At 27.1% G+C, this 14507-nt stretch overlaps 1 protein-coding gene across 1 annotated transcript; it reads left to right on the top strand.

Annotated features, from left to right (window-relative positions):
• Positions 1–9291: 9291 nt before the first annotated feature.
• On the top strand, positions 9292–10155 carry LOC109806362 (ethylene-responsive transcription factor 9). The gene has a single exon (XM_020368735.3). The coding sequence runs from the start codon at positions 9338–9340 to the stop codon at positions 9896–9898; it is 561 nt and encodes a 186-aa protein (XP_020224324.1). The 5' UTR covers positions 9292–9337; the 3' UTR covers positions 9899–10155.
• The last annotated feature ends 4352 nt before the right edge of the window (positions 10156–14507 follow it).

Here is a 14507-nt window from a genome sequence, read left to right as displayed (position 1 = left end):
TTTAGTTTGTGTATTGTATAGGCTAAATATTTATTATATATATTAAATTTATAATAAATAAAATATACAAATAAATAGTATGTTTAAATATATAAATTATATTTAAATTTTGTATAAATAGATTAGAGTTAATTAAAGTTCTTAAAAATATTTTCGCGCAAAATAAAAATTTGTGTTTAATATAGAAAAATTAGTTAAAATTTATAATATATATATATATATATATACTATGTTTAAATATATAAATTATATTTAAAATTAGCATACATAAATATTGTTAAATATATAAATAATATTTTTAATTTAATATAAATAATTTATCTTACAGCAAAAAAGTTATTTTTATTTATTGATATTTTTTAAATATTAATATTTAATTTATAAATAATTATAATAAATAAAAATTAAATTAAGTAAAGAGTTAAAAAAATTTCTAAAAATACTCTTGTTTAAGATAAAGATTCATGTTCAATAATAGAGATTATTTATATATTCAAATATAGTATTTATATATGTATAATTTATTATAAATTTTAATAATATATAATGAACATGTCTTTCTAATTGTTATTAAAAATCAATAATTTTGTAAGTTGTGCCATTAAATTAGAAAAGAAACATTAAATGAGATATTAGATTGAAAAAGAAAAAAAAAAATGATGTTCAATGAAGTCTAAAGTGTTATTAAAAGTGTTACTAAACATTCCTAATCGAGATCTACGCGGAAGAGGATAAAGAAGAGCTTAAGAACAAGTCAAATATTTTATTGAGGGAACTAAATTTTATAATAGTACATTTAATTCTAATTTTTGGGTTATTTTATATTTTTTTTAAGTCCTTGGCATTATTTTTGTATTTTGAGCTTTGGACTAGTTTGTGTAATTGGACCTTAGCGTTGAGACCAAATTGGGTCAAGAATTTGACTCCCAACATTACCCATTAAGGTAGTGCCATATTTTAGGGAAATTTTTTATTTCTAAGTCAAGTTAGACTTGTTAGGAGTTGAACCTAGGTGCACTTAGGTCCAACATATAAATAGGTTTTTATTGAGTATTGACTTTGTATATAGTTTTAACTCATTTGTAACTCAAGTTTGTGTAGTTCTCGAGAGTTTTTTTTATTTTTTATTCTCATATCTTTAGATGTCAAAGGATGATTTGAGATTAAAAAGTCCTCTCAAGTTTAATTCACATATAAAAAGTAAAACAAAAACCTGATCGAATAATATTTGAAGTAGGTATGATGTGAAGTTCAATCTCACAATACTAAATTGAGTTTAGATCAAAAGTTTGATCTTGGAAGGGTGAATTTGTTAAGATTCAATTAAGATGGCAGCATTGAATTTGCAAGGCCCAAAGCTTTATTATACTTCACAAATCAAGCATAGCCCAGTTTTAATGGGCCTCAAAAGATACTTATTGCAAAGGGAAGAGGAAAAACAAATAATATTGTATATTAGAAAGCCCAAAAAAAGGGAGAAATGCAAATATCAATATGCCAATAAGATAGATATATGGATTTTCACTTTTCCAACTTCCACATAAACAGTATCCTGAACAAACTTGTTTATCTCCAATAAAAATTTAAAAAAAAAAGTAATAAACAGCTCAAGTATCATGAAAATTTCCTCAACATGAAAATCAAATAAAAAATAATTTTGATTTTTGAAACCAAGGGCAATAAGACCAAGATCTCAAACAAAATACCTTGGGCACCTAAAGAATACATAGTTTCTATATATCCAAAAATAAAAATAAAACAAGTTTTTCTTCTGCTAACAAGAAGTTAAGCCGAATACGTTAAAATTATCATTAAAAAAATCAACATGTGGATTAATTGGTGTGTTGTTTCATCTTATTTAGTAGTGTTAAATATGAGTCCTAAGTATGACAATGTTAAATATTTAGAGGAATATATATTTTTTCGTGCACAATAGCTCTATTCAATTTGAAATTAATTCTTTTATAAAGAATATATGTGGTCTTAAAAAATATTTAAAGAGTTAAATGTCTTATATTTTATTAGAAAAGTTTTTTTTCAAACATAACTTTTCTGTCTCTTCCCACTTTTCTCTTTCTTTCTTTATTCTTTGGTCTATTTTCATATGTTATCGATGCATTTGACAAAATATTTCAAAAAAATTATAAATTTTTATGACAAATTTATAAGTTAATTTGATTAAAACAAATTTTTTTAGTCAATAATTTATTTTAGGAATTTATAACTTATTTTCATATGTTTATTGAAGTAGCTTATAATACTTTTGGTGCAAGTTCTTATAAATAATTTATTAAAATTTTTATTTCACTTTAAATAAGGTCAATCATACCACATCACTTTTAAGAAATTCATACTATATTTTTATAAGTTTTGTTCTAATTGGTAGTTCTTATAAGCATCTTACACTTTTATAATTTTTTACTTACACTATTTTTTGACAACTTAAAAGAAATTTAATTATTATAATTAAATGTTCATTTAATAAAATATAATAAATAATATTTTAACATAGATAAAAAAATTGACACTATTATTTTAATGCGTATAAAATATTAAATATTAAAAGCAAATAAAGAAGAAATACACAAAGATTAGAAATACATAGCAATAAATTATTTATAACAATATTTAACACCTAGTTTTTGTTATTTTCATGTCTCAAACATTGTCAAATATGTTCCACCAAGTCATTTTGAAGTTGTTGATATTGTTATCTATCACAAAGATGTGTCTTCCTTTTAAGTATGTTATAGTAAAAATAAAACGAGGACCATTAGATACATCGGTAGTTGAGACTTCATTACCACCATTATCATAATCAAAATTAATATTGTATGTGTGTCTTTCATCTTCAACAAATCATGTTGTGTAGTGTTAGTCAAGTACCCTCATATAACTTAAGAGAGGGGGGGGGGAGTGAATTAAGTTTTCCAAATTTTCCTCTTATAAAACTTTTCCGAATTACTTTCTTACAAATTCAATTCCTTAGATAAATTTGTATGTAAAGAATGAATGATGATGCAAACTACTCAATCACAATTAATAACAAGTAATTAAAAGTGTAGGAAAAGAAGAATTGCAAACTCAATTTTATACTGGTTTGGTCAATCCTGCCTACGTCCAGTCCTCAAGTTTTTCACTTGAGATTTCTACTATTCTTGTAAACCTTACAAGACTTGAATCCTCCAACACCTCGAAACTCCCTTTCCTTGTGTTGAGATTCAAAACCAACAAGGAGAAAACTCTTTCTCTTTTATAGATCCAATGATCAATTGGGTTTTTCAGAACAATTCTCTTGAAGAGTGGATATTACAATATGAAGATCCTTAACGAACTCTTAAGAATTTGCAAGTGATTATGGCCAAGAAGATTTTGTAATTCTTTTTCACATTTTTGGTTCGTCACCCTTTTTGGAAAAATCATCCATATTTATAGATAAAAATTTCATGGTTGTATCTTTTCATGAAAAGGTGTAACTATTTGAATTCTTTCTGAAAAGATACACTGGTAATTGATTACAAGGATTTGGTAATCGATTACAATAGTTATAATTTTAAAATAACTTAATCGTTATATTTTTGAATTTGAATTTTGAAGTTTTCTCTTCTAGTAATCGATTACAAGGCCTGGTAATCGATTACCAGAACACATTTTGTATTCTGAATTTAAACTTTGAAGTTTCCTTGTTCTGATAATCAATTACAAGGCCTGGTAATGGATTACCAGAACATATTTTTGCATTGTTTCAAAAACTTTTATGTAGAAAACTTCATATCAATAATTTCTTTCACAAATCTCTTTTAAGAAATGATTAGAACTATTCTTTAAAGCTTTTGTTAAGTCTTTTGAAAATATTTTTACTTACTTTCAAAAGATTTAAAACTTGCTTAAATTTTAAGAGATTAATTTGAGATTTTTGAAAACTTATTCTCAAGGCCAAACAAACTTGCAGTTCTAAAAGATTATTTTACATTCTTAGCTAAGTTGACAAGACTTATCTATGTAACACTTGAGATCTTGTTCTTGCATCAACTTGCTTTAGCTCAACCTTGATTCTTCTTCAATGTTTTATAATCACTTTGGCATCATCAAAACATTTGTGCATATTTTCTTCCACATGTATTATGATGCATTCATACATTATATTCTTCAATGTGCTAACACGCTAAGCACGTGCTAGTCCATGTACAATTGCAAATTAAAATTGCAACACTCTAAAGGCTCATTCCTTATCTTTTCTGGTTGATTTTTGTTGTTGGCAAATAATTTTCTTTTTTCTCATTGTGACATAGGGATGGTCTTCACAAATGTAACTCACTTTGGATAAAATTCATCAACTAGATAGTATCCTATACTACATTGGATTCTATTCATCGTGTATTTACAATAGGAGCTTATCCCGACAAAATGTCATTAAACACATTCAAAGCATTTAACACATTAATGTCATTATTTGAACCTGAGATACCAAAAAATGTATGTCAAATCCACAAGTCTTATGATGCCAAAACCTCAAGATGATTATAGGTTTGTCGTGATCACCTCAAACAAAATTGTCCTTTTCGAGCGACTAGACAATATTTTCATTCCCAATGCATACAATCAATGGAACCTAACATACCTGGAAAGTCACGTGCATTACCCGTTTGAAGTAGTCATTCAATATCTTCATTAGTAGGCCTCCTAAGGTATTCATCCATGAATATAGTGCATATATCTGATACAAATCTCTGTAAGCATTCTACAATAGTGATTTCACCAATTCAAACATAATTATTTGTATTATCAGTAGTTGATTTATATGCTAATATACGAATAACAGTAGTGCATTTTTGTAACGATGAAAAACCCTTCTTTCACATTGAAAAGTCATGTAGAAAATAGCCAATAACGATATAAATAAAAAAAAAGAACCAATAAAGAAGATGATGGCCTGAATAATAAATTTATCGTCTTGACTTTTAATGTGACAAATTATTTGATCATGTTATAAGGAGCATTTATTACAAATAGGGATGGAAACACAACTTTTTATTCAAGGGTTTGAGTCAAGAAAAAAAGAACCAAATTCATTAGTAATAATGAGAAGTCATGTAACATTCTACCATGATCAATATGATGACAAATCAAGTGGGGCCTACCAATTACAAGGGGGGAAACTTAGAAACAAGGAGTCAAATTCAATTATCAATTATTTGTAATGTTAAAAATGTAGAGGAAAATACCTTATCCCATGACTAATTCATTGATTAATGTTAGTGATGCAAAATTTTAGGTTGAAGTTATTCTCCTATAAGTTAATGGGTCCAACTATTAGGAGGATGTCATAGATTGTCATTCCACTCTTTAAATAGGAAAAAAAAACATATCGGCATCTCAATTAAACAATTTATCCCTTCATTATCAACAACTATTCTCAATTGGAATTTTCTCCCTCTGTCTCCTTAAGTTACAATGTGTGTAAATTAATAAAATTCTTTTTTTTCTTCTTAAATCTAAACTTACTTATCTAAAATGAATTAAAAAAAAATGAACTTCTTTGGGGATTATAGCATTTTCATGTCATGACAGGTAAGAAATGTCTTTGTATGCATTGAAGTTTCATAATTCCATCATGGACATCTTACCCGTGAGTGTCCCCCAGTCCCTTCTCCCTCAACTAGATCAAAATAAAAATATTGTTTTTATAAAACCATTTTTCCTTCATTGAACATGAAAGCAACATTTTTCTTCAACCACATTCACTCTTTGGAAATGTGTGAAACGGTAAATTAAACAACAAAACAAACATGTTGAAAGTCATTATTGGACTATTCCACTAATGAAAAGTGATGCAATTGCTAAAAACAATAGTAGAAGATGTAAGCATCGTGTAATTAATTCAAACTTCGAACATTATACAACTCCAAAATATTGGAATTTGTTACATGGTGATTGGATGGTAATGTCACATTAAAGGTAAAATAATAATTGTATAAAAAAATAGAAGCCAGTAAGGAAGATAATAATGTGACAAAATGGAAACGGTTATAATGATGAAAATAGTAAACTTATCATCTCGACTTTTAGTGTGACAAATATTATGATCACGTCATAAGAAATATTTATTACAAATAGAAACGGAAACGCGACTTATGATTTAAAGGTTTGAGTCAGGAAAAAAGGACAAAAACTCATTGATAGTAACATGAAGTCATGTAAGATTCCACCATGATTAACAATACGACAATAATTCATGTGGAGTCATACATTAATGGAGAGCACTTGGAAATAATGAATCAAATTAAATTGATAATTAATTACAATGTTGAAACCCTAAATCCTAAACACATGGACATGATACCATTACCATATTGTTTATTGATGCGTCTATTGGCTCATATCCTCATGCCTAGGAATATAATGTTAATGATGCAAATGTTTAGGGTGAGGTTATTCTCTTACAAGTTAATCGGTCCAACCTTTCATAGGATGAAGTGACTTGTCAACTACTTTTTAATAGGTTCTTCAAGCTTAATATGACTTTTTTATTTTGAATATCAAAAATTAGTTTCTCTTTTTAGAAAACATGTTATCCTAACTTGTTCTTGGTACAAGAAATAAAGTGTGCAAAAAGCATATACAAGAAATATGTAAGTAATTCTTGTCAACTCTTAATTTCATTTTAAAGCCTTATATTTGTTTCTTGAAAAAAAAATATTTCAAAATTAACTAAAATACAAACTTATGGTGATTAATAATGCACAAGGGCAATCATTTGGTATATGAGCATTGAAATTTAATTATGTTAAGTTTTAGAACGACAACTACTAATTTCTTTCACTGAGCAGTAACCTTGGAAATTAAAAAAGACCTTTATACTTGAAAGCAAATGAGCTTTAGTGGTACCAAAAAAATAAAGGAATATTGGGTCAAACTAGGTAAAATAAATATTAAAATTTTCATGCCTATATGATTAAGAGTAGATGTAGAAATAATATTTATGACTTGAACATATGCAATGCATCTGGTGTGCTAGTGAAGTGATCCTGCAACAAGAGATTATCACTTTCTTTAAATCTTTTATATGTATTATTATAGGTCAACCCTTTATGTGATAAACATATAAAGTTGGTCTTTACATATAAAGTACTAACTTCAAATGACCATTATACATAAAATAAGAAAGATTCTTGTCAATTAATATTTTAAAAGTAATTTTTTTTAAATGGTAGATAGATGATGACACCTATGACTACCGAACAGGTAATCAATGACATATTAGAAATTTTCATACAAAGCATCACTAAGAATGAGAATAAGTCAGGTTAAAAAAAATTCTGAATATACAAATCAAACCTGTTCCATAAATGTAAAACTAAGCGTGACCAATTATCTATTAGAGGCTATTTTTAGGTTTGACCTAACCTTTTAAAAGTCTAGCTTATTTAAAAATCTATTTTACATTAACATTGTTAAATAGGCCAATAAATTAATTTTAAACAAGTCAATAGACCTAGTTTTAAATAGGTAAGTGATTTTTTTTTGTGATAAAAAAATAGTTTCCTTTATTATTATTATTATTAAAATTTAGAATTTAAAATAAAAATAAGAACTAACATAAGAGATATAAGTCATGCACACTTGTATACACTCACGCGTAAGTGAAATGAAAGAAGATAACCATATCAACAAAAACCTTTCTAAATATTTTTTATATTCTATTTAGAATATTATAAATAAACAATTATGAATGAAGGAAAAGAGAGTAGGAAAATATGCGGCTGCTAGAAATTTTATTTTCTATTTATTGATTTTTTTATATGAATAAGGAAAGTAAACTATTTAATTTAGTGAGAATATTAAAAATATTAATAATTTAACTTTTTAATTTCAAAATTATTTATTCAATTATATTTTTAATAATATAATATATTATTTATTATTACTATATTATATAGATAAATAAGTTAATCTATTAAATTTAATGACTTTGTTTTAGATTAAACTCAACCTATTTAAATGAATAGGTCTTTTTCAAAGTTTAAACCTGATATTTTTTTTAAAATAAGTAAAATAAGGTCAAAGTTTAACCAAATCAGATTATACACTTCTATTTAAGACGTAACCTATTTTCATATTTAATATTTAATTTGATTCATGTCTTTATTTTTTAAAATGAAGACTAACAAAGATCTACTAGAAAAATTTCATTCTAACGTTAAAGTATCTTTTTGAATAGCTATATTTATCAAAAATATAATTTTATAATAATAAGAGCTATCCAAATCACAAGAGAAAAAAAACACAATCTCAAACTAAATCCTGTACCATTTATGTTAACTCACAAAGTCACCATATAAATACTAGTTAATAAAAAAGTTATTTATTAAAAGTTTCATTAAAGATAATGAAAATAGGCAACATTACAGTTTTTAATTATTTTTTCTTTTTTTAACTAGGGTAGTAATTAGTATTTCCTAAATAAAAATATCGACACTTTGGATATCTCACATATATGGACATAAAATCCATATTTTATGGCCTTTCCACCATGTGTCGCCTTGCATGTAAGCAGCTTCGCGGGATCTAGCCGTCCAGTTTCAACTACCAAGCGGTGCTAAAAACAACGGCAAAAAAAGGGGAAAATAAAATAATAATTTAAATTAAATAATTATTTTATAATAAATAAATTAAAAAATATTAATATTTTATTAACAACCGCGGTTTTCCACTTTCTATCCTTTTCTCCGCACAATTCTAGCAACGTTACGCTTCCCAACCCCGTGAAAAGAACCGCGTTCCGTTACATAACGGAGAGCGACAGAAGGCGATTAGAAAGGTTCCTGAAATGACGCGTCAAGAGAAAGAAAGTGACGCGTGTACACACACCTTCACACGTTCCCACTCACTCCACAAAGAATCAACCATTCAATTCAAGTACACACACACTCACACTTGTTAACAGCCTTACCCGGTCATCACTCATCACTATCCAAATTATTTTATTAAAAATTAGAAGCGTGTGTAAATGTGGAGAACAAGAGCCCAAAAAAGTAGTAACATAACATCAAACATTAACATTAACATTAGGTTAAACTAAAAGCCGGCACGCATGTCTCGAAACTCCCGCGTGCCACGTAACCCTAAACGCAAACACAAACACGTCATTTTCGTTTGGGCGGCGTCACATCTTTCTTTGACTGCATCTTCCTCTCTTATTCTTTTATCTGGAAAACCCAAACGCGCCCTTACTCCCACCGCATAATTTTTTTTATATATATATATATATATATATATATATATATATACTCACCCACCTCTTCTTCCATCACACACACTCTTTCTTTCTTCCACCATGGTGAAGGACCCAAACGCAAACGCAAAAGCCAAAACCAAGAAACCCCACAATGGCCACGACCTTCACTACCGCGGCGTCAGAAAGCGGCCCTGGGGCCGTTACGCCGCCGAGATCAGAGACCCCAACAAGAAAACGCGGGTTTGGTTAGGCACCTTTGACACCGCCGAAGAAGCTGCGCGTGCTTATGATGCGGCGGCGCGTCAGTTCCGCGGCCCCAAAGCCAAGACCAACTTCCCCAACACGACAGCAACCAACGAGAACACCACCAACAACAACAGCCCCAGCCAGAGCAGCACCGTGGAGTCCTCCACCCCGGAGCGTGAGCCCACGCGCCGCCCCAACAACCGCTTCCCCTTCCTCCACCAGCTCCTCGTTTCTCCCGTCTCTCCCATGGGACCGGTTCAGCCGGTGTTTTTCCTGGACCGCCCCGGCTTGTTTCCTGTCCGGTTCGAACCGGTTCCGGTTCAGAGCGACTCCGATTCGTCCTCTGTGGTGGATTGTCAACCCAAAAGAGAGCTAAATCTGGATCTTAACCTCGCTCCTCCTATGGATGTTTAATTTTTTTTTATATTTTTTTTTTATTTTTCATATAGTACCTAGAAAAAAAAAAAAGCAGACAGCGGAAAGGAAAGGACTAAGGACAATTTTTATTTTTATGATAGATTAAAATTAATCTCCTGTTAATTACATCTTTGGGTGTAAATAAGTTTAGATCTTTGGAATTGACAAAGGACATCACCAGAAATTGTTTAGATCTGGTAGTATAATTCTATGTAAGATGTAATTCTGGCTAATGATAATTTTTCTTACCATAATCATTTCTTTTTTTATTATTATTATTTTTTTATGCATTGGACGAAATTGTGGGGGAAAGAAACAGGTATTGTAGAGGAGTATGCCGATTTTGTTTTTTCATGTGTAAATTCAAACGTATGTAGTAATATTAGGTACACTGTAATTATAATTCTATGTTTTTGTACGGAATGTTGACATAAAATAGGATAAAGATAATCGACAAATATTATGAAGCAGCGTAGCTATAAAGGAAACGGTGGCATGCTTTGAATATGTTTCTTATAGGAAGGTTTGAAAAGTTAATGACCATTTAAGAAAGTTTTTTTTTTTTTTGAGTGAAAGTTTATATATTTTGACATACATCTTTTAAGGAAATTTTGTAATGGTGTTGAACAATTTGAGTAGTTGTTACCATATAAATGTATGGTTCAACTAATCAACTGTTTAAGCTTTTTTAAGACAAATAACTATAATTGGATGAAATTACAATTCAAGCTTATGTAGTAATATTTAGTTTCGGCGTCTTATATTAGTGTTAATTTTGTCAATTATTAGGATTGAGTGTGTTATCACTTTATTTATTTATATATATATAAAAGAGTTTAGCACTATCAAATTACGGTCATTTTGTAATCATATTAAAATTAACAACCATTCTAAATTAAATAAAACTTATGAAGCTACACATATAGCTTTAATATGGTATACTGTAGAACCTTTCACTCGGTTTGACTTATTTCAATTTTCAATGAGACTATATTACAAGTGTATAAACATAATTAATTAAACATGGATTGATTGCTTCAATGTAAAGCTTAATTTGTCGTGAGGGTCTAATTGAATCGAGTAGTTGCGTGAATTATTGCAAAACTATTTTTTTTCAATCAAAAACTACTCTCGTGTAGTGAATGCTCTCAATCAAAAACAAAAAAAAGATGATACGTGCAAACTATACTTGAAAGTCCTAGTATGTTGCTACTAATTAACTCAAGCAAGCATATACACGAGGCATTCATTTTCTAATAATTGGAAAGATACGAACCCATTAATCATAAATCACTTTGTTCAATAAGTGGGATACAATAATAATACTAATAGTAGTAGTGTATTTAAGGTAGTTTTGCTTTGAAAAATAACCTTAGGTTTTTAGTACTTTCTAGAGTGATCCTAGTGACTAATTAATGAGTAATGATGCTCATATAACCCTACTGCCTTAGGTTGAAAACAGACAATTTTTCCTTAAGTCCTTAATTAACGAGGACATGCAAGATCAATTCTTCGAATTGAAGCATGCCGTATAAATGATTTCATAAAATTGATTTAGAATAAAAACAAGCATAATTAAAGCGACTAAAAAGTAAAATTATTTAGACAATTATGGTTTAAAATATTTTTGATAATAAACAATTTAAAGAATATAAGATAATTTAATGGTGATGATTTACACACAAACGAACTACTCAAGTTACGCTTGTTCGCACATCTGATCAGTTGACAGATATGCACACACCAAACAGCGTTTTATGATCAACCACAAATTGTTTGCTTCCAAGTTCGCTTAGAAATTTTATAAATTTTAATTACAGAAGAATGGTAATAACATATAAGAATGAAAATAAATATTCTGATCGACCAATTTCGTCTCATAATAAATGTATCGATCTAAGTTATTTCACTCATATTAAAAAAAAAACTAATAAGTAGATTAAAAAAATAATAATTTTACAAAATTAATCTTATAATTTTTTAATACAAAAATAATGTAATACAACAACTTTTTACATAATAGGATTTTCGTTCATTTATAGTAGTTGTTTAAGTTTATTTTATATAAACCAAGAAATGTAATAATTTTTTTTTATACTTTATAGAATGATTTTAACATTTCTTAGTATATACTCTCTTTTATTTTTGTTTCATAATAAATGTATATCAGTTGTCATATGTAAATTAATTAAAATTTAGGTGAAATGTAAATATATAATTGATAATATAATAATTAATATTATTTAAATTTTAAAAATAATAAGTAAATAAAAATAAATTTTATTGAAAATTTGATAGATAAAAAGAAATAGAAGGAATATTATAAGAGGAATAAATATAAAAAGAGGTGTTTCCACTATTATCTATTATAAGAAAAAAATGATTTTATGTATATTAAAAAAATTATTCATTTGCATTAAATTTTACTAATTTTATAAAAAAATTTCTAAATTATTTTTATTATAAATATCAAAAAAGTAGTGTAATTAAAAAAAATCATATATTAAAGAAAAGATATTCTAGAAAGTATCATTAAATGAGATAAAAATAGTTAAAATTTATTTATATTTAAAAAAATATTTTTTTTTGTTATAATAAAAAACAAAGAGTAATTAATATCACGTTAAAAATCTAACATGATATTTATTTTAAAATTTATTAATGTGATACACTCTTGACCTCTAAACCTATACATAAGAAAAAAAATGTCACACAAATTAAGAAAAATAGTTAAATATATTTATTTTTACAATTTCATATAAAATATATTATATTTATAAAAACATATTTAATCACATTTATCACATATATTATTTTTTGGCTAGAAAATATTAAATTAAATTGACTTGAATCGTAATTTACTTATATTTAAACTAAGAAAATAAAAAGTATTTTTGTTATATATAAATTTAAAAAGAGTGGTTATAAATTTTTTATGCATTTTGAAAAAAGAATTAAATGGGGATGGTGAGAGAAATGAAAGTAAGGATGATTGTTTGTGAATTGTGGTGGTGGATTTCATGAATTAATTAATGCACCGACGCCGAATCATGCACCGCATTTTCCAGTATCCTCTCTCTCTCCCTGCCTCCTACACTTCTTCTCTTTAACTCCCAATCAGTAATTTAAAATCCAGATCGAACCAGCCGGTCAGACTGGGGAGATCAAAAATTGGTAATCTAATCGATCTAAATTTTAAGTTAAATTGGTTGTGTAATCGACTTGTTTTAAATTAAATTAAATTGATTAATTTTTCGATTCAACTGATGAATTGGTGAATCAAACCGTTTCAATTACTTTTTTTTTTATTTTTTTAAAAAAAATTAAGAGACATAAATCACAAAAATAATAATGAAAATTAAATTTCTTAATAAAAGAGTAAAAAGTCTTATTAAATATAACAATGACTACTTGTTCTAATATATTTATTTGTAATATATACAACTTAAATAACTTTTATAGTATATTATTAATTTTAAATTATATATTTAATAATATAATATCTATATAGATATTACATATATTATTGTTTGATATCAATTACAAGCATATTATATATGTACATATTATTTATATTTTTAATTTGTATTTTTAACATGTAATTTTTTTAATGTATTTTTTACAAAATAAAAATAAAAATAATTTTAAATAAGATACAAAAATTGAAATTTAAAATAAAATATGAATTTATTAAAATTTATAAATATAAAATATATTTAATATGAATATTTTTTAATAAAAATAAATAAAAATCGAGTTATGCAGTTTAACTAGTAATTTACTAGTAGCCATTGACCCAGTACCATAACCGGTTCGATTACTGGTCCTGTTTTTAAAACTATGCTCCCAATTATTTCTCCTTTTCTTATTAAACTAAATTTATTATTAAATGTACCATATATTTTCATAAAAAAAAAGATTATTTTCTGGGTGAGGGTATTGTTTCCATTTAAATGACGTGGCACAGGGTGGGACCCACGGAAGCATTACGTTGCTTGGTGAGGCGCCACGTGGCACTGCACCAAAATCAAATCATGTGGTGGGCGGCGTCACGGCGAAACACCCTTATCCATCATCAATCAGTAACTCATGACTACGGATTTAATGCTAACAATTTAAAATAATTTTACGCAATTATTTAATTATTGTAATTTCTTACTATTCTTAACTTTATTTTAAATAGTTTATTTAAAAGTAGAGTGATGAAGGAAATTTCCAAACGTGGTACCACTTTTTTCTTTTTTTAATTAAACATCTGGGACTTTTTAATCGTCTAATGCACGTCATAATTAATATAATCAATTCATTGTCATATAAAATAATTTTAGAGATGGACCCAAAAATTTAGAATTGCATAAAATATATAAAATGTAAGTATTAAATTTTGTATAAAATGTTTATAATTATGTCTTTCTAAAAATAATTCAGTTATTATTGAGAGATTGTCCAAAACGGTAGCAATGAAAGAGATGATATTTCAGAATGTGGAGTTTACTTGCAAGTTATCTTACTTATTCTATTTCTTTTGTTAGATGAGAGACAAATAGAATGGTTCATACATTAGTTAGATATTCCATTGTCTATTTTCATAATTTTTCATTTTTTT

Source organism: Cajanus cajan, chromosome 8, assembly GCF_000230855.2.
Source record: "Cajanus cajan strain Asha chromosome 8, NIPB_CcT2T_4, whole genome shotgun sequence".
NCBI lineage: Eukaryota > Viridiplantae > Streptophyta > Magnoliopsida > Fabales > Fabaceae > Cajanus > Cajanus cajan.
The sequence above is the reverse complement of the archived record's forward strand: the minus strand, read 5'-3'. Positions and strand labels throughout refer to the sequence as shown.